Below are 21,583 nucleotides of genomic sequence, written 5' to 3'. Positions count from 1 at the left end.
CCCCGGGAGTTTTTACACTCCTCCCCGGTGTTGGTTCCTATCGCCCGCGTCCAAGGGGATTGATCAGGTTTGTGTTCTTCTTTATCATTCTTTGAAAGTGTCATAGATTTCAAAATTGGGCAGTGTTTAAGCGATTTTTGCTGGGATATCATTGATAATATGCGGTGAAGAAGAGGGAACAATTGGTAATGCTGTTGGTTACACTGTTGCTTTGCTGGTCCTTCGAAAAAATGGCCAATTCTTTAGGTAAGTCTCTACTCGCTGTACAAGGTCAACATTCAAAGTGAATTATGTGTGTGAGAGTGTGTGCTTGTGTGTATGCGCGCGCGCGAGCACACGCGTGTGGTATGTTTGTATTTGTGTGTGTGTGTGTGTGTGTGTGTCCTCGCGCGCGCACGTGTGTCTGTCTGTGTGTGTGTTTGTTTGTTTGTTGTCGACAGCTGTGCGTCGTTGTACATAAGCAAAGAATTAATGTTCAACAATAAAACGTTTCACCTCCTTGGAAATGGATCTTTGTCATGAGATTTATTATAATATGGAAGACGCTGAAGCTAAGATGCAATACAACATTCAATGATGTGTTTACTTTTTTAAACACAACTAACAGGGTCTACATTATGGCTGCCGGAGTGCAGCTGAAGCTGAGTGACGATTGTTACCATATTGAACAGGCCAGGCGTCCAAGCTACGATATGATATAATATTCAAAGACGTTTTTCCTTTTAAAACATAATTACCAGGTCTACACCATGGCTGTTGGACTACTGCTAAGGCTGTGCTGTCTGGTGTGGCTTCTAACGGCAGAGTTACCGACCCAGGTCACAGCAGAGGAGTTCTGTACGGTTGAACAAGCTGAGGCCTGGAGGGCGCTGATGACCACCATGGCTAATTTAAATGGTATGGTAGGATTAGTTGACACGGACTCGGAGATTGCAAGAATCAACGCAGAAGCTGATGCCGCCATTGCAGCTCTGAACGCCGAGGCAGCCCTCGCTCAACAGTAAGTCATTTCATGTACAAACGATTAGATATTTTTGACGCAAAAAAGTTCTCAAACTTTATTTCAATCATACTTTCGCAAAGGGTTATTTAAGCGATGTATTATCCTGCCCTTTAGAATGATGTCATGTTTTATATGATCCTAAATTCATGAGTTGAGCACCTGTACCTGAGCTACTTTTGTGAGTACATGTACGTCGCATCACGGTCGCACTTCCGAAACGCCCTGCCCTCGGCCACGACATTACAAGCTCTACCTTGGTTTTACAACTTGGCTGCACCAACGGTAAACATTAGATACCAATATGGTAAAATAGAGTATTGACCTTTTTTGTTTTTGTCCTCAGACCCAATGTCTGTACGGGCAGCATGGATTGTCCGTGTACGGAGTCGTACTCACAACGCTACATGACCAGCTGTGGTTTTGGTGGATGGTCCTCATGTACCAGGTACGTAACGCCAACTCTCATATAACTCTGTCAGGTAACGTAACATGACCAATCAACGTGCAGGACCAGTTTACGGTCATGTCGCGGTGTATTATGCCAAAGCCGATGTTGTGCCTTTTGGAAAAGCATTTAACCTGACATTTCTCACTTCACTTAGGTGTAAATGAGTACCTAGCTTCTGTAAGGGACGTCCAAGACGCTGTATGGAGGCCCTGTGTTTGAGGAGAGCCACACCTCGGGCACGTTAAAGATCCACCGCACTTACTGAAAAGAGCAGGGGTCTTTCTCGGTGTGAGTGGATCATATAGAATCTGTCTGGATATACAGTTTCTTCAGGATCTTCAGTACAAACCTGGTGTGTTACGGTTTGAGGCGGTTTAAAAGTATGCAATATACAAACAAACATGAAAACGATGATTTTTTTTTCAACAGGTACCGAACAGCATACAGTGATTCAACCTGCCCAAAAACAACGTACTTCTGCTGTTCCGGCTACGAGTATGCACAAAGCCGATGTATTCGTGAGTATAAAGGAGTAGATAAAAATATATGACCATATATTATGTGTATGTATATGTTCATGTGTGTCTGTCTTTATATGTGCGTGTTTGTCACTGTGTGTGTGTGTGTGTGCGTGCGTGCGTGTGCGTTTTGAATACCAAATGATATTTACTGAAGGTTTTGTAAACGCAAAAACATTACCTAAGAAAATGGGTATCTGTTACCAAACGCTTGAATTCCAGTCGGCAAATGAAATCAACCGGGAACGTCTTAGTAAATTTGGCAGTCGATGAGGGTAAGCTGCAAGACCAGTGTACCTAACGCTTACCCAACATCCACAACTTTTATGTAAATCTATCCGTCAATAGGAATCTGTACCGACCCCCTGTGCAACTCTCACCTGTGCGACAATGACCAGTGCCCAGGCTGTGTTTACGATCATGGAACCCACGACGGGAAACCGGCGAGGGCATACGACGCTTCCGGAATGAACTGCTATCGTAAATATGACACAATATTTTTCCTAGCATGCAAATACAAAGGAGCTATCTGTATTTGTATATCAGGACTGAAGCGGTAATTCTGGACATATTCTCGGCTTTCACATGACGTCACGGGTTTTCCATATATGGGCATCCGCCATCTTTGTGCCCTTTTCAAACCCGCGCGTGTCACCCGCGCGATCGAATTTCACAACAAAGACAACGGAGCCTGAGAGGGTCAACTTCAGTGGTAAGTCTTGCTTCTCCTTGGTAAAATACAGCGATATAAATGCTTGTATTGTGTAGTGCATATTGCTAAGGTGTTTTAAGTTCAATGTTTGCCATACAGATTGCATATTTTTCACCGTTTCGAAAGGATGGCCGCGGGCGAATTTGTTTGTGTAATTACGTAGTACGTTTCGGTTTCGCTGCGGCTGGGGTTACGCTGTCAGTTTCAGAATCTATCATAACTTTTTAAAACTCCAAATACTAACTCCTGGTGGATGAAATCCCATAACAATTGCACATAGTAGCATGTTATCGTTTTGGATGTACATTAAACAGTATTTGGACTGCAGAATTGTGATTGTTTGTCAGAAGTTTTTCGGTGTTGCAATGGGGGAGGGGGGCGTTTGTTTACGTGGCATGACACAAGCCCTGTTTTGTAGACTTGCCCGTAAGTTTGAATCTATTTCGGAGTAACATCCCACAGAACATTTGGTTGATTGGGACAAGTGTCAGTAGAAATTTTAAAAAATTGACGATAATTTTTCTATGCTAAGATCTGTAATATTTTGAGGGGCTGACTGATTGAATGACTGACTGGGGCATGTTTGGGTATTGGTGGGGTCACTTTGAGAAAGACCTGGTACTGTCCTCACTGTAGCCGGCTACCAGAGTACCAAAAGCTAACAGGCAAGAAGCCTAAGAAACAGCAAGAACAATCAGCAGTAAGCCAGGCTGCGTTGATTTGCACCACTGTATGTATGTGTAATGCCAAACCATGTAAGGAAGACAGGTACCTTGAATGCCACAATGCTAACTGTGATCAGGGGAAGTATTTCCACCTTAGTTGTTTGGACATGAAAAGAATGCCCAATAATGCTAAAACAACATGGCAGTGTAAGCAATGTAGGAAGAAGAAGCCATCAACTAGTACTCCTAATTCTTGTACTAAGAAAACAAAGCCTGTTGATTCTCCTTCTACATGTAACACAAGTTGTGATGAGGAAGATGTTGTTATCACTGATGAGACTACAGAGTCAGTTGATAAGTACCGCAGTCTGTCAAATCTCAGTGAGTCAGATTATGATATTATAATAGATCCCAATGGTTGGCTTACAGGTGATATAGTACACTGTTCTCAAGTTCTAGTAAGGCAAGTAAATCCAGGAGTAGAAGGACTACAACGTCTATCACTAGGGCCTGCCCGAAACTTTGATGTGGTATCTTCTGAATGTATACAAATATTGCATACAGGCCAAGGTCACTGGGTGTGTGTGAGTACAATAGATTGCCCACCTGGTAGGGTAAAGCTGTATGATAGTTTATATCATGATGCGGTTAGCGAAGAGGTGAAAGAACAGACCAATGACTTAATTGGTGGGAATCTGGTTTCCTTAGATTATGTTCCTGTGCAACAACAGTCAAACGGTAGTGACTGTGGTGTATTTTCAATAGCATTTGCTGTATGTTTAGTTTACGCTACTGATCCAAGCACTGTAACGTTTGACATACCTAGGATGCGTCCCCACTTATTGAAGTGTCTCAAGGAAGGGTCAATCAGCATGTTCCCGACTTTGGAAGACCCAGCCCTTTTTGTATAAATATACTTCTGTCTTACATAGATATATGTAGATAAACCAAACTTTAACATTGATGCAGTGGTATGGTTTGAACATTTGACCTACATGTAATTATAATGTTTAAGCAAATTGAACCACAGAGGACAAGTTTAGCTGTGTTATCTGTATATTATTGCTTGAAGTATGCTTATATGCTATTTCATTCTAATGACTTAATAATGCTATTTTTAGGTTTTCATGTCAGATCATGGGGTACTGGCAAGTATCTTCTTACAGTTTGACATGAGAGAGCCATATGTAGATATACCAGTCAAACTTTAACATTGATGCAGTGGTATGGTTTGAACATTTTGACCTACATGTAATTATAATGTTCAAGCAAATTGAACCACAGAGGACAAGTATGTTATTGATTTCAGCAGCTTGTTTTACCTTTCCTTTTACTGTACTGAAGTTGAGTATCTAGCATTGAGTTAACTTGTTCTAGTCTTCAAATAAATGATGAGTTCTGTAACAAAAACTGTTCTGAGTAGGCATTTATTCACTTCAGGTTCATAATATATACCATAACCTTGTCAATGCTGATGGAAGGAGGTCACAAAATAATTGCTTTATGTTGTTGCTAGCAAAGTGGTCTTATTTGTTTCCCTCAGCATTCTAGATTTTTGTTGACAAGACTTACCAAGCAGGCACTAATGACTGCTATGCGTGTTATGACTGATGCAGCATACTTTTCTGTCTGCCTTAAACAATGGATAGAATGGAAACTAATCAAAAGGTACAATTGGCGGACAGAAATTTACAAGTGCTGAGCAGACTGATGATTCTGTCAATCAACGGTACTTTGGACTCACGACACACTAAGTAATCTGTTGGAATAGTTCCCTGTAAGAAACTTCCTACGCAACAGACCAATAACTCTTTCCACATGGATTCGCACATTGGCAATACCCCTTGATTTCTCTACATCAATTGGATCTAGCTGTGCCTTCCCCTTTGTGAAAGCAGGAATTACAAGCTGTCCCTGCTTCAGACCAACACTTTCATCAATGGTAAATCCCCTATCAGCCATGACTGTGTCACCTGGCAACAGTTTGTCTAGGAATCCACAGTTCTCTGTCAGGAACTTGTCTGACGTTCGGCCACCCCAAGCTTCTGACACGAAAGAGATTGTCCCTTGTGGTGTGATACCAATGAGAACTTTGATAGTATTGTGATGCTTGAAGCTTGAGAATGTTTGTGCACGGGCCAGGAGGTTGGTTGGTTTGGCGATGAATACCTCGAAACAGTCAATGATTACAGTCACTTTCCTGCCAAATGTGTGCAGAAAGCACCTTGGCATAGTCCTCCACAAATCCTCTCTGTCAGGCCAAGAAATAAAACATGATAGTCTGGTGTCCAATGCTACAATCCACGTGCTGAAGATGCGCGAAACAGTGGCAAGCGATACTTTAAACTGGTAAGCTAGAGCTTGGAATGGCGGGTTAAGTCTGAGTTTCATAAGAACTATCATAAACTCCTGGAAACTATCCAGGCTCTTGCTCCTTCTGGTAACAAAGGGAGCTACATGATCAAAAACAATCATAAGGACTTCATATGTAGGCAGACCGGTGTAAAATCTCACTTTATCAGCTGATTTAAAAAAGTCTCTGTCGGGGGCTTGATAACCTGGCGCACCAAACATGTACTCGAACTCTTCTGTCTGTGTTCCAGCAATCTTCGACTCTTGGTGAACTGACACGCTGCTGAAAGCATACTGCAGCTCCTCTGTCCGTGTTTCGGCATCCTGTGGCTCTTTGCTTTCCAACGAGAGGTCAGCCATTTCCACATCTAGGGGCACATCTTCAACCTGGGCGAAATCGATCTGTCGCACACACCGCTGAGGCGCCCGTTTAGCTGCAGCCGGAGTTTCATGTTGTTCAGCGCCGCGTTTCTTCTTGCGGCCTGTAGCCCTTTTAGCCCTCGCACCTGCCTCCTTCTGTTTCTTTTCTGTCGCCGCCTCACCCCTGTAGTCTGTTCTTCCAAGGTTCAGCGTGGGGACCCAGTCAGGATTGTGTCTATCCCATACAGGCGCAGCCTTCCCAGAAATAAAATGGCGACCACAAACCCGCTCACTTTGGAGAATGTTCTTGGTCTCCGTGTCGGCGCGGCTGATTGCCGAAATCCACAATCTCCTCCGTTCTTCAGTGAGCTTCTCGTGATCCTCTCCTTGACCGGTAACCACCTTAGGTATAGAATAAAAACCAATCCCCTCCTTCTTGTCGCTTTTCGAAACGCAACCGACAACAATGCAGTGCACCATGACTCACAACGCAGTTGTAGGGAACGCAGTTGTAGGGCACAAAGATGGCGGATAGCAACCGTTGCTAAGACCGGGTCACGTGACTGAAAGCCGAGAATATGAACAGCACCAGTCTTTGGCATAGTATAAGGATCCCAACACTTTGCATGACGTCACTCTAAGTATATATATATATATATATATTTATATATATATATATATATATATATATATATATATATATATATATATATATATATATATATATATATATATATATATATATATATATATATATATATATATATATATATATATATATATATATATATATATATATATATATATATATATATATATATAAATATATATATATATATATATATATAAATATATATATATATATATACTTAGAGTGACGTCATGCAAAGTGTTGGGATCCTTATACTTTGCCATCTGCATATATATATATATATATATATATATATATATATATATATATATATATATATATATATATATATATATATATATATATATATATATATATATATATATATATATATATATGAGTCGATTTGCAGTGGGTCAAAGGTTACGAAAGATTGTGGCGTCCCTAGTCCAGGTTAAAGTAGCTTTTAGACGATTCATCATATCTTTCTCAGGTACCAATGACTTCTGTAGGACATTTTCATTGAATCGAAAATAGTGAAATAATAGGCCTGATGAAGAACGGAAGTTAATTATACAATACGATTGTCTGACCAATCTCAAACGTCCTTTCTTTCAAAAGAACGTTGCTCGTGGAGAAGTGACAGTAACCTGTGCTTCCCTGGAACGTGTGAGCGGATTGGTTCCTGCTCCTGCATTTCCGGTTTCTCTGGCAGTTCGTGCACAAACAGTAAGTCTATCATAAAAGTCATAAAAACAAAGTTAACATATTATGTTCTCTTAAAGTTTATTAGGATGTACTTTCTATTTTCTTGTAATGAATACAAATCGTTGATATATCCGTCTCCCAATGGGCGTTTGAAGATGTGTAATGTTTCAAATGTTTAAAGAAATCTAAGTCTTTCGCACACCATATGGTTTATTTTGCGATACCCATCTCTGTTTCTTAGCCATCAGGACAAGCAGACTTGTAGCACTGTGTGATCAACTTTAGATGATATACTGTTTACCATAATTATTTTCACTTAAGGCCATGTTGATTTGATTATATGGAAGACATCCTCTGGAAACCCCAAATCTGATGCAATCGTGCGAAATAAAATCAAGTTTGGCAAAAAAAATGTTGCCTTCATTATAAAATCCAAGCGGTCAGGAATGATGAACAAAATCAAACACACAGATAATGGTATAGCGAATAAAGTATGACTCATTCTAGGAATCGAAACCGCGATCTGCCATTTGCAAAGCGAGCACCCTACCCACTAGGTTATTACTGTTAAATGTTTGCAATATTTTCATGTGTATACAATGGAAGAAGTATCATGCCACAGATAACGTACTAAAACGTACTTTCCAGTCGAACAGTGGCCAACGTTTATGAGTTGGTTGGGAAAGCTGCATGACAACTACGGAGGAACGGTTGACCTGGACCAGAACAATAACACAGTTTGGACCAACAAGGTAGTATTATTCCTCATGCCATCCTTCTTGTCTTTTTTGGCGCCGCCTTAGGGGCGTATCCGTCAGTATAGCACTGCGATTGATTTGCAAATATTCTAGGAATTCGACAAAAGCATTCCTGCCAGAGGCGTCGCCAAAAATACTACTCGTTTTTCCTCCCCAGGTCCCAACTAGACTGGAGTTTGACTGGGCGCTGTCCTACACGCGGCCAAACCCGGAGTTCTACTCCTACATCCGGGCTTTCAAAGTTGGCATCATGGAGAGCAAAGTGGACTGGAGCCAGAAGAGAAATACTCGTGAGTACGACACCATTGAATAGAAAATGTCACAATGTGATATTTGATGATAACGGTCTATTTTTTCTTACAACATTAAGGAACAATCCCTTCGTGTATATCTGCCATCATTATCAAATATATATGAGAACCCTTGAGAATATTACCTTTTCATACTAAATAGAAAAAGACCTTCACACACCAATAACACTCCATCGATAGCCCCTTATTGGATGGGCCTACTTCCTTTCTCTTCGGAGCCATATAAGCTGAATTGCGAGGAGCTTAAAATTGACGGGGCTAAATCGCAAGGGTCTGGAGCGCCTGCCATTCGGCGCTAACTAAGGTGATTGCAATTGACCCATGTGTGACCATAAGACTTTAGGTTTTGAACAAAAACCGGGAAGGACCCCTACTTCTATCGATAAGTGCGGTGTTCAAAACGCACCGGCTGCGATACAATAATGTACCTTGAGCTGGAGCTCCAAAGGATTGCTTGAACCTTATAGACCGCATCCAACGGAGAATTAGTGTGGTCATTGGTCATCGTTTGGCTTCAAAACTAGACTCCCTTTCTCACAGACGAAACATTGCCTCCCTGTCTCTATTTTATAGATACTTCCACGGCCAGTGTTCTGATAAACTTTCACTACTTGTCCCACCACAGAGAATGTTTCAGCGTACTACCAGGTTCTCCTCTGATTTACACCACTATACTGTACAACTACCAGCCTCTAAGTCATTCTACAGTAACAGCTGTTTTCCACGAACTGCAAAACTCTGGAATTCCCTCCCAGCCCACTGCTTTCCCCCCGAATACAACCTACAAATCTTCAAAATAAACACACACCGCTGTCTCTCACCTATGCCACCTTAGTTCAATTAGTTCAATGCCGAGAAGTGGCCTCTTACGGCCTTGCATTGAGCGAGATCGTTAAAAAAAATGTATGTATGAATATTTCCTACAGATCAGACCGTTATTGAAGGTACCATCGACTGTGATATGGAACTTAGTAACAGCGACCCTCCACTTGACTCGGCCATACAATGTATCAACGAACAGGCAATGTCACTGAGCCTTCTCCATGGCGACGAGTGAGTAAAGAAAATACTTGCAGCTACTTTTAGACTCTTGTAAAATTTGAGAAGTTTCATTGTTAGAATAAAGTAACGATGCTTTACTAATTCTAGAATAGACAACATGCAAGTCGTTATGCAAGTCTATAGCATTCTCCTTCTCTATTTAGTAGATGGCTTGAAAATCTAGATATGAAGAACTCCATTGCAAGAAAGCCAAAGATGATACTCAAATCGTATAATTTCTATTTGCTCAATGCTGTGATTATTGTTTTGCAATGAGAAAGTCTATAAACAGTTAACGGTTGTTGTTCTGATTGTTCATATAGGATTAAGGTAGAGCTTTCTGCCAAAGTTGGCGGATACTTCACGTACCACGACTTCGACACCGGTCAAAACCACGACCGTTACTTCAACGACGGACCGGAGAGGAAGCAAACCGGGATGTGGAAGTGAGCATAGCTTAGCGTAACTGATAACAAACTATATATTAAGTGTGTCATAACAGATACTAGGTACAGATGTCAGTGCTGTATAGGTCGCAACAGGTTGTGTTTTTTCATGCCAGATGACATGATGAAATGTAAAGCAATGTGAACAGATTTGCCTTTCTTTTATTCAGCAGCATATGAATATTAAATATTTGACCTAAGTCATTTATCTATGTCACAAAGTATTAACACATAGTATTTTGTTGTTGCTGACGAACTTACCCTTGAATTCACCTCTTACCTACTTTAGAATTGACTTCACCACACCAATTCACTCTGGGACGTTTGCACAGATGATGGAAGTCGGAGATCCCTTCACAAAACAGGTAGGAACATTTGATATGTAGTTCAGTCTTTTGTATGGCTAATATTTGCGGCAAATTTGCATCACGATTGTGTTGTTAAATGTTGTTGGAAGACTTAGGTATTAAGAGGGTCGAATACTACGTGTTACTTTATGAGCAACTTTTGTAAAATCTATTACCCTTTCGAGATCAAATTTGTATGTCTCTAATACCGTCGCCACTTAAATCAAAGCGATGTGACAATCTACACGCCATTTGTTGCAGTCTCTTTTTTTATCGATCTATCTATCATGGTCATGCTTCTCCAACAAAATTGAAGGTATGGAGGAACAGGTATCCCTTGGTAAAGGTAATCTTTTAAGGCCGCCATACCGAAAAGAACATATTCTTACCAGGGACGTACGCTGTGAAACTTTATTTACACAAAAAAGACTGCAAGTGCTGTAAGTAAGGAGTTCCAATGAAATTATATCCGGAATTCATTCATTCATTGACCTTATTGCTCAGCAAAATGTATTTTACCACCCCGTTTAGAGTCCCACAGCCCGTTGGAGTGGATGGAGCGATACTGGGTCCGGTATACAGAACTATCACGTGCAGGTCTACCGGATGGACCACACCCAAGGAGACGAACTGAGGGAAAGCTTCACTCCTTGGATTGACGGTAAGTAAACCAATAGACGTGTGTGTGTGCAAATACGTTATAAGTCAACCAATAGACGTGTACAGACTCACGGTAGATAAACCATATACTAAAAAAAATGGTACTCATGCAACTTTCATCAGTGGCTAAAGGTAAGAACTGGGAAACTAGGTTTATACATGGACTGCGAATTGATATGTTACGAAGGTTAAGACCATTCTAGGATGATTCAATTAAAGACGAAGTCAAGATAAGGTTGTATGCTAGTGAGTCAATTAGCTCCTATTGTTTGAGTACAGGAGCTAAATGTTGTTCACCCGCGGAGAGAGCATTATCCCAACTGCCGGAAAGTCCGATGCGTGTGCGACATGAACAGATGTCTGTCGATGCACTGTCGATGATCCATTGCAATCCAAATAAAGTAAAGACTAACGGATACTGTCGTTTATTCGTTTGAAACCCAAAACATGGATGCAAATACTGTTATAAATGGAAATATTTGAAAGTTTAATCAATTATTTAGTACCCTAGAAAATATCCTTTCTTTGTCTTTTACTGTGTCCATAGCAACATCAAACACGAGAAGTTGTAGTATTCAGCTCGCAAATAAGATATGCCGCCTTTCATCGGCTTACAACACACTTATCATTGATACAGGTTGAATAGAGCATGAAGGTGAACCAAAAACCATTTAAAGAATATAGTGCTCCTTTCTAGTGCTGATCAGGCCTCTATATCTTTTACAATACAGAGGCCCTGGCGTCCTCTGCCAGTTCGTACTTTATCAACATGGCGGGTGAGGACCCAGGCGTGTTCTCCGTGGTGATGACTGTTGAAGACGCCTCTGGGGGCCACGAAGCGGGAAACCTTGAGGTACTACACTGCACTTATAATGTGTAAACAGTTCTGTACTAGTCATAGGTAAATTCCCAAGGTTATATAAATAGAGGTTAAACAAAATTGTTTTGTTGGCGTTAGATCAAACGAATAGTGGGACACACTTGTGTGGTGATTACACTAATGTTGTATCATAACATTGCTGCTATATCTGTACATTTATAGTGTTGCGCATGTTATGACAATTGCAAAGCAAAACTTGAGTATGCATTTAGTCCTTAATGCTTAGGTCACCATTGGGAAGGGGGCTCTGCTGCCGGTTAGTTCACGGGCTGTTTTTTTTTGTCTTTCGATCGTGACCCCTGTGTGGTACCCTGTGGCTACTGAGCTATATTTGAGCAAGGATGGGGCCCTGGTAATTTGAACACGGAGTTAAAATCAACTCGGCGCCCGGTAACAAATATGCACCGCACGCTTATAGTGAGAACACCGTGAGGTACCCATCCGGTGTTTGGCAGTCTATCGGGACAAATTTGTGTCTCCGGGGCCCGGCCGGGACTGCACCCCCTACGGGCACTAGTGCAATTGTGACCTAAACATTATTGAATTATGGAGCACATTCAGAATAATCAGGCTGTCTTCTTTTGTATTCTGTATCATGTCAACGCCATGCAAACGATACTGTCATTGTATTACGGATGAAGGCAAAAGACTTCGTCACCAATGCTTATACGTGTTTTTAGAGGACACGTCGATTTTATCTGTACGACGCTACATCGGATATCACGGTAGACACCTCCGCTGATCTAGCAGAGAACGGCGACATGTGGATCTCCACCGCTGTAGTGGACGCTGACTACCAGGTAAGTAGACGGTTACTTTGATTTGGTCCTAAATGTAAGTGTTGAATGTTGTTAGGGACAAAGGTTTGTTTCTTTTTTTGAGTAACATAGGTTTGTCTGTTTGATTACGATCTCAATTTACACAACCAGAGACTTGATACGTAGCTGACATTTTAGTTTCCTTCAAACTTCGTGTGGGCAAAAGAAGTTGGTTATACCTCACTCTTCAGATAGGTCGTCTCTGTTGCAGTGTATAAAGATTACAGCCTCTAAGTTTGTATCCCCCCCCCCCATCACGGTTCATAACTGGAATAGTTCAGAGTTGTGAAAGAACAATACCTGTCGATGAAATGAACGTCAGTGTTTTACGATTATGTGTGAAACAGTAAACTAGGTAGAAAAGACGAATTTAATAAGAATCACAAATATTCATAGAAACATTGATTTCTCGAACAGTGGCAGACAAATCTTGACCAATACATCATCATCGAGTATTTTGACCACTTCATCCAACACACACACCACAACGGGAAGTTTCTGAACGCCATTCGTGATTTCTTTGTACCCGTGCCTCAAGCTAACGACGACGTCGACACCACGGCACGATCTCGGCAGGCCATCGTCAACCAAAAGGGAGTGGTAACCTTCGAGGTAAGCAAAACTACTTTTGTTGTACCTTTGTGTAATATGAACATGTAAACAACAAATAGGTACTAGCCTCAATGATGAATTCATCGTGAAACGATACCATTCCATCCCCTCTTGACAGAGGTCCTACCATGTTGACCACCAAGGAGGAACAACAAAGGCTCCCGGTGCTTGGACTAATGTGGATGACCTGCACGCAGGCTCACAGTCTCTTACAATCTCCAGGTCGGTGCGTCATCTCGTAGCGTCTAGTATAAAGGGATATGATGCGAAGTTCGACCCTGGCGTGGGCTCAGTTATTTGGGGTTGCATTTAGCCTGCCGGGTGGGGACGTAAACCCGAAGGCCACATGTATGGGCGAACTTTAGGCCTCAGCTGATTAAGGCATCAAACCTATGCACGTAGAACCCGAAAGAACCCAACAGTAGGGGTGACCCGGTGTGCTTAACTTGACTATAAATGCGAGTCGTAGAAAAGCCGCATTGTACTACTAGCTACGAGCTTTGTCTTAAGCATTACGTTACGACGTTGACCTGTATTCACCGTTATCTTCAAGACGCATGTTGTCTTTGTGAGCAAGACTTTTACTTCTGTGTTTTAATTCTCCTTTCAGGGTTGACGGCGACACCGTGACAGTCTACATCAGAGCAACTGACATTCTGGAAAACCAGCAGACCGACGAAGTGTCCATCCACATCGACAGCTCTCCTCCAATCATCGAAGACTTTTGGCTGGAGAAAAACGGGGTGGAAGGCATCACTGTCCACAATGCCATAGAACTATATGACTGCCTGTAAGTTAAAAACCGTTGCAGCCACAGTATTCATAGCACAAAGCAAAGGTTATGATTGTCTGCTTTGGTAACATATTCATCATCCTAAACAAAGCCAAAACTACGAAGGCACAATGCTCATAATTTGTACCCGCCCCTGTACAAGTACGTATGCCTTTTTGTTCGCCCAATCTGAACCTAGCAAAGTTAAACAGCCATTTCTGCAGCCGATTTCAGCAGCCGATTCCAGTGGCCAATTTAAGTATGCTAGCAGTACTGGAATTCAAATTCTGATGTTACGACATGATAATGACCTAGTCACCAATGCCTGCTTTTATAAAATGCTATTGTTTCATTGGTTGCAGGGTGAAGTTCACCACATACGACATCCACAGTGGCCTGTACACAATCTCTTGGCGGCTGGTGGACATGGCGGACGAGTCCATCGTCCATGGGGACGGCAACCTGGCTGTTCGGGTCGAATCTGTAAGATATTTGCAACACCAAGTCTATAATGCTCTCACTGTAGTTTTCAGCTATTCCGTATTATGTATCATAATGATAACTATATTGCACAGCAATTGTATTTGAAACAACGTATGGGAAGCTCTACAACAAATTTAGAAAAGTATGTATGGCCATAAAAGACTATGTAGTATAGAATGAGACAACTTACCTCATTTGATAACCTGTATGTTTGTTTGGGCATCAAAATTGTTTTTCTTTTCACCTGCACACGTCATGTTAACTAGAACGGTTCAATAGCATATCAAACCTGGACATCAAGAGTCTTACAAAATCACGACACTGTATTTTACAGGAGTCCGAGCCCTGTACTGCAGACACTTGTAAGTGTACCCCCATGCAACCCTGCTACATGACCAAGTACGAGATAGTGCCGGACGCCTCCAAGATGGACATTCCTCTCGGGGAGCACGACAGCGACTACTACTTCTACGTGACCGTCACGAACCGTGCTCGACTGGTCACCACCGAAAGGCTACAGGTTTGTGTAAAGAAACCCTTTTGATTTCACAATGACGTCACTGTAACCTGCGTTGCAATTGAGTTGCCTGGCCTACAATTCAACTCATTATAGACTATTGAGGTTTGAAATTACCGTCTGAAATACATAACGACGTTTCTTTGTCACGTGTTTTGCCAATAGATCACGATAGACATCAGTCCACCGGAACCGGGTCACGTGATCGACAACTTTGCCGACCAGCCTGATATCGACTTTCAGGTAAGGTAGTCCTTTGTTGCAAACAAGGCAGCAAATAAATAAATATATAAATAAACAAACACGCACACAAACAAGTCGAGAATATTAATTGCGTGTAATCCAAGTCAATATGAAAAATGTCACTTGTCCTTGGCCTTGCTTGTCTCAAGAGATGATAAATAGCTGTATCAATAATTGTATTAACAGAAAGAAAACTTAGAAAAAGTAATGATATCAATGTCAAATGGGAAACAATAAAGATATTAGAAAAACCATACGTGTATTTCAGAGCGATCCAAACATGCACTTCAGCTGGGAAGGATTCTTCGATCACGAGAGTGGCGTGAGAAGCTACCAAGTGTTCTTCGGCACTCGGTGTGGGATCCCAAGTGACTTCGGCATTCCGGTACCTGACTCAGTACGTATGACATTATTTATGCAACTAGAGACTGCAAACAATTAAAAAGATTGCAACATTTCCCTGTTATGTATCATTGGGCAACAAAGACTTATGTTGTGGTTTTAAGTACTGATTTTGAAGTGCAACCTCTTCAAGGCAACTGAAAAGACGACCACCGAGCTACAGCACAGCTTCACAGCTTCCTCCCCCGGCACGTATTACTGTACCGTGGTCGCCTTTAACCGCGCTCTGTCTGCCTCCGACCCGGTGTGTTCTGACGGGATCCTGTATGACACGTCCCCGCCGTCCATAACCAATATCGTCATAGAAAACATCCGAGCAAGGACGGGCGCGATCAAAGATGGCGGCGGCAACGTCTGGATGGTGGATGATCAACTGAGGAAGGTCGCTGTGAACGGGCCATCGTCATCATGCAGGTGCACTTTGTGGTTTCGTTACTGCCTCATTTTTGTTTCATTATCATGCAGTAGAACGCAGTTACGTTTACAAATCACGTTATCTCCTAAGTACGAAGACTCACATGTACTGTTTTTGTAGCCTTCAAAATCTGCATGCGACATGGTTGACGTAGGCGACGAAATATGTGCTTTGGGCGCCTTAGCAGCCACCACAAGACATTAAAAAGAAGGTCATGGTGCATCAAGTGCGATGGTCAAATAAGTGCCCATAATTCACAAACTATCTTAGATCCCGAACCATGTTCGATCACATTCAATATGACGAAGTTCAAATAGATCGTGCGTTCTATTCGGGGTCACCCGCGGTCATTTGCAGGTTTTCGATGTTTATCCGCGTCGTAAGACCCTTTCTTTCCTGGGTGCCTTGTATAAGAAGAAAACCCACTTCATTACACATACAAACCATTTTCTGGACAGTATATTTTCTTGTGAACATACATGTAACATGTCATCAAGCTACTGGCGCCATTGTTGATGACCTTGAATGTTGCGGGGCTTATTTACGCCAGTATATATAATACCCACTCTCCATATCCGTGCAACATTACATCAATCAAAGAATCAAAAACGCAAGTAAAGAGCGTCCAAAACTCACTCATTTAGAGCTTAGATTATAGGGAACAAATATCCCCAGACTTGTGTCTTAAAGATTTTCATTCGGCTGTTTGAGCAAAAAAAAATTATTTTTCGGCCGTAAAAGAATGATTTGAATGAGTGATGAAAATCACAGAAGGTTTAACATTACTGTATTCGTCGGAACATACGACGAAGCATTAGGACCAACCGGGTTTCTCTCAACCGAATGCCCTTTCTAAAATAGCCAACTTGGTGTGTAAAAAAATTGCATAATCTTAGGTAAACAGATTGGCTAATGCCATTTCATTTTGGCAAGAGGTGTTTTTTTCTAAATGTCATGATAGACATATAAAGATATTAGGATTAGCTCCAGGCTTCCCAAGAGACCGCGCGGGAGGCCCGGAAACCTGATACCCTCCCTTACGTTGGAAAGTTGTCACTAGCAACTGGCCACCGTGATGATATTGACATGTTTTGTATTATTACAGTTCAGCAGCCAGGCAGGTTGCCGACCCTGCTATCTTCACCGACCGCCCGACGGTCAACGTCAACTCAGATATGAATGACGATCCAGAAACCGTGAGGATGGCAACTTCAGCAGGGTGTGAATCAGACGGAGCTCTTGCATCGCCACTTTTCATGGTTGTCGACAAGCATGTGAGTATTCGTAAGATCAATCCCTTTGTATTGATTGACACTACTCCATTTCTCCAACAGATGGCAAGGGCATATTTTAATGAATCTTCCACATGGAATGTAAATTGGACCCTTGCTAGTAATGAAACGATCGATGTTCGTGATCTAGGGTGTAAGGACTTCATCCAAGTGTCAACGGATAATGATAATGATATAGGGGATGAATGAACTGTTATTTTAGAGACGGTAAAGAAACATTTGGTACTTATGTTATATTTTGCCAAAGTAGCAAAACCTGCAAACTTCTGTTTTGAGTATAGTTATTCGTAAATTTGTATTCTACAGTTGGTTGTTTACTGGAACGGTTCTGACGGTGAGAGCCAGATAAACGACTATCAGGTCGGCCTGAGTTCTACTGAATCTGGTGCCTCCAGTCCAGACATCATGCCTCTCACCTCAACTCATGGACATAGCGTCTTCAAGACTAGGTAAGAACTACAGAAAAGACTTAAAATGGGCTGTAATATCCCTTTTGGGGGTCCATTCTAATGTTAATTTGTACGTAGGGTTATGAATTTCGTAAATCTTGACTAGTACTGTTTTGTCTGTTCCCAGTTTTTTTTTTAATAACTGATGGACTCTTCCTCCACTACAGGCATTCTGGTCTTGGCGAAGGCCAAGAATTCTACGTAGTTGTAACAGCAACAAACAAGGCGGGCCTATCGACCACAAAGGTATTTCACTTAATAAGCAAAACTTATGATCTATTGACTCTACTGTCTAATGGATACTCATCAGGCAACATAGTTCGACCTAACCGCAAGCATTCTCATTACTTTTATCCCTGCGCTGCCTGATTCATGACAAGTAATTTATTTTAGTTAACGAAAGCAGGAGCTGTTTATCGATTCATTCTGTGATAGCGATAAGCAATGTTATGGATTCTACCTACACGATGTACATACAGATTTCTAAAAAACGATTTTGATGTTATTAACGCTAATACGATGAGCAGTAACCATGACAACGTGTTGTCTTTACCTACAGACTATCGGACCGATCGTGGTCGATGCAAGACCCCCAACGTTTTCTGGTCAGGTGACAGTGACCCTTGAGGATGACTACATCGTGGCACGATGGCCGGCTAATGGGTTTTCGGACGACGAGGATACCGCAGGGCTCACCTACGAGTACGCCGTCGGTAAGATGACTCCGTTAGCAATATCACTGCATGATAGCTCTACGGACACATTCGCAGTGAATAATTAGTGGAGATTAATCATGGCACACATAGCTAATGACAAGTTAACATAGGAAGGTGTCAACAAGCCTTTCACACTATGAATAATCGTCAACAACACACTGCTGATACGGGCACATTCGTCGTAGACCATCGATCGTACGATTTGCTGTACAAATACAAAGCAGACTATAACAGAGCCAACCACCTACAGAGACCTAAGACAGCCTATTTCGCAGCAGGACAGCTGAAATTTGTGTGACGTATTCCATGAATGCCGCCAGTTTGTGAAAGTACGATGATCGTAGGACGAGTGTGGTTGAGACCTGAATGGTTTCATCAGGTTGGTAAATCAATATATGATGGATCCTTAGCAACGAAAGCGAGGAATCATTTCAGCTGACCTTTCGGCTACGCATCCTCCTAGGTCGAAGGGACAGGTATCTTCGCCAGCTTGTCACAATGTGGAAATAATTAGTAACAGTAGCAGAGTTTATTATTGAGCTTCGAATGAGGTAGCTGAAAGGTTATTGGAACATTGGCAGAAACATGAACCGATGCAAAGTAAATATTATCACTGGTTGTGCTAGATGTCAAGCAATGTCACATCAACATGAAACATTTTCGGATTGTAATAATAACGGTGGCAATACTTGAGTACTACCTTTTTTGTCTAAACTAATGACGGATTATGTTGATTGTCAATGAATAGGCCACGAGGCTAACAAAGAGGACCTCTTGGAGTACACGGCCTTGAGCAGCGTGGGTCCGTGTAAAGGAGCTTCGGGATGTACTGCCATTCACAGGGACAGTTTACAGGTATTTTTACATCCTGAATGTCATTTCTGTTCTCAGCCTCCCCTTCATTGCAAATGACGGTACAATGTCCAGCCACCGTTATGTGTATGATTGTGTTTGAGTATGTGTATGTGCAAGTATACTGAATAAATCTTTCTTCTTCTATAGTGGGGCAGTCACGGCACACAGACCTAATGATAAGTTAACATAGGACGGTGTCAACAAGCCTTTTACATTATGAGTAATCGTCAACAACAGCGTACGTGTAATGAAGAAATTTGCCTTTCTTTACAGTGGGGCATTCACGTCACACATAGCTACTACATGTCCATTAAGGCTACGGACACTGCCGGACTGACCACCGTGGCAACGTCCTCTGTGTACGTTCATTACGAGGGCGAGCCTACTGCTGGCGTGGTGGAGGACATCAACCCTGACCCACAGGCTCCTGTCTACGACTATCTTCAGGTACACAAAACGTTTTAAAATAGTTCTTTATCTGTGAAATTCGTTAAGCGATCTTTAAAATCTGTGGTTGCTCAAGTATCGTTCGCAGCACGGTCACAGTCTCTAGTGCAGCCGGGGTGTAACTTTTATGCCAGTTTTGCTAACATTTTGTACATTTTGTTCAGCCGGCAGATGCAGACTTCCAGACCACCACCACCACGTTGTCGGCTCGCTGGTCCGGCTTCCTACACGAACATCAGGACATCTCGTACCAGGTGGCGGCCGGGACCTCGCCAGGTGCCACGGATGTGGTCGGGTTTACCTCTGTTGGACAAGCCATGGAGTGGACCAGGGCTGGACTGAGCCTTTCGTCCTTCCAGGTGGGGAGATGTGTTTACTAAAGAAGACTCTAACATGCTTTTGACACATATATTAGATAATAGATTTACCTTATCTATAACCAATAATCTAGTCTTCTTTAGAATAACTAAGGACCCCGATGCCCAGGATACATCATCTACTGGATATGTGACGTAAGTACCGGGTCAAAGGTCATTGGAAGTCGGTACTTTTTTAAATTTTTTTAAACGCTGCACTGGTAATTGGTACATTTCTTTAACCTTGTCACTTTTAAGTCACAAATATTAGTTAGTTACGAATTTGAATGGGGTCTGTAAATGTAGGTAAAACTGACTAGTTTCTACTGTTTAATACTGTTCCAGACTTACTACATCACTGTGAAGGCCAGTAACAGTATCGGTGACACAACTGTCACCTCAGATGGAATAACGGTTCTGCAAGATGGAGACGCTCTTCAAGGGGCAGAGGTCATCGACGGGCTGGAATGTTCTGGTAAGTTTTTTTATTGTTTTTTTACGTTTATGTTCATAACAATAGAAGAAAATAAGTGATATACAGAGAAAACTATCTTTACATTATGTGTGAGGGTCATGATTGTAAGCATTTAATGGTAAGGATCATGGTTTTCTACATATATTCAGTGCGTTTGATATGTAGATGTTTCTAGTATTGTAACTATTAGATTAACATTCCAAACTTTTCATTTCAATAAATTAACAATCTGTTGTCTAATCTTTCAGTCCAGCACGATGAAATATATCAGATACAGGTACGCTTTTTTACGCTCGAATTCTCAATGAATGAGTAGGCAAATTATTGATGGATAAAATTGTCGATTCCTTTTTTTACATAAAGAGGTTATAGGTTATTTTAAGCTTTAAGTCTATAAGCTTTACGTTTATTGTGTTTTCAGACTATCCGTTCTGCCTGCTATGCCACATCGCCGTCAATCTACCAGACGTCAAAAACAGCGGTGGCTGCTCATTGGTCCATCCCACTTGCTAATCAAGCCCACGTGACTCACGTCCAATGGGCGATCGTGCAGGAGGTAGAGGGGGAGGAGACTGTGGTTTGGGACTACGTGAACCTGGGCATGGCGACACACGGGCTGGCTGTAGATCAAGACCTGTACCTCTCTCCCTCTGTCACCTACAAATCTAAAGTCCTGTTCTGCCATCAGGCTGGATGTTTTCCTCCAGGTATTTCCTTATTTAGTGCATCATAATAGAAACAAGTTATCCTTTAAGAAAGGTTGGTTATCTGTAGCGTGTAGATGTATCTAGTCTATGTAGTGTATTCTGACGTGACATTCTTAGCATTACGAAGACATTCTACCATTACCCGATTGAACTAGAAGGCACGTTTATCTTATGAATCTAAGAA

General features: G+C 41.9%; 3 protein-coding genes across 4 annotated transcripts in view; 2 read left to right on the top strand and 1 right to left on the bottom strand.

The window, feature by feature from the left end:
* LOC136422085 (uncharacterized) overlaps nucleotides 1-21,583 on the top strand; it is a 56,999-nt gene that overhangs the window by 18,320 nt on the left and 17,096 nt on the right. The gene's annotated exons all lie outside the window — the stretch shown is intronic.
* Nucleotides 5,087-6,632, bottom strand: LOC136422105 (uncharacterized). The gene has a single exon (XM_066409755.1). It carries the CDS (start codon nucleotides 6,536-6,538, stop codon nucleotides 5,087-5,089), a length of 1,452 nt encoding a protein of 483 aa, XP_066265852.1. The 5' UTR covers nucleotides 6,539-6,632.
* On the top strand, nucleotides 14,902-21,205 carry LOC136422104 (uncharacterized). Its single transcript, XM_066409754.1, has 13 exons — nucleotides 14,902-15,045; nucleotides 15,208-15,285; nucleotides 15,554-15,682; nucleotides 15,821-16,101; nucleotides 17,208-17,376; nucleotides 17,701-17,843; nucleotides 18,011-18,089; nucleotides 18,403-18,556; nucleotides 19,308-19,414; nucleotides 19,688-19,861; nucleotides 20,026-20,220; nucleotides 20,563-20,692; nucleotides 21,114-21,205. Exons 1-13 carry the CDS (start codon nucleotides 14,902-14,904, stop codon nucleotides 21,203-21,205), a joined length of 1,875 nt encoding a protein of 624 aa, XP_066265851.1.

This window comes from Branchiostoma lanceolatum, chromosome 16 (assembly GCF_035083965.1).
Source record: "Branchiostoma lanceolatum isolate klBraLanc5 chromosome 16, klBraLanc5.hap2, whole genome shotgun sequence".
In the NCBI taxonomy this organism is placed as follows: domain Eukaryota; kingdom Metazoa; phylum Chordata; class Leptocardii; order Amphioxiformes; family Branchiostomatidae; genus Branchiostoma; species Branchiostoma lanceolatum.
The sequence above is the reverse complement of the archived record's forward strand: the minus strand, read 5'-3'. Positions and strand labels throughout refer to the sequence as shown.

Excerpts from the sequence above, each read along its gene's own strand:
- LOC136422104 (XM_066409754.1), top strand. The coding sequence starts at position 14,902 with ATGCAACCCTGCTACATGACCAAGTACGAGATAGTGCCGGACGCCTCC. Across the intron at positions 15,046-15,207 it reads TCACCACCGAAAGGCTACAG|ATCACGATAGACATCAGTCC; the intron begins GTTTGTGTAAAG and ends TTTTGCCAATAG. Across the intron at positions 19,862-20,025 it reads CTGTCTACGACTATCTTCAG|CCGGCAGATGCAGACTTCCA; the intron begins GTACACAAAACG and ends CATTTTGTTCAG.
- LOC136422105 (XM_066409755.1), bottom strand. The coding sequence starts at position 6,538 with ATGGTGCACTGCATTGTTGTCGGTTGCGTTTCGAAAAGCGACAAGAAG.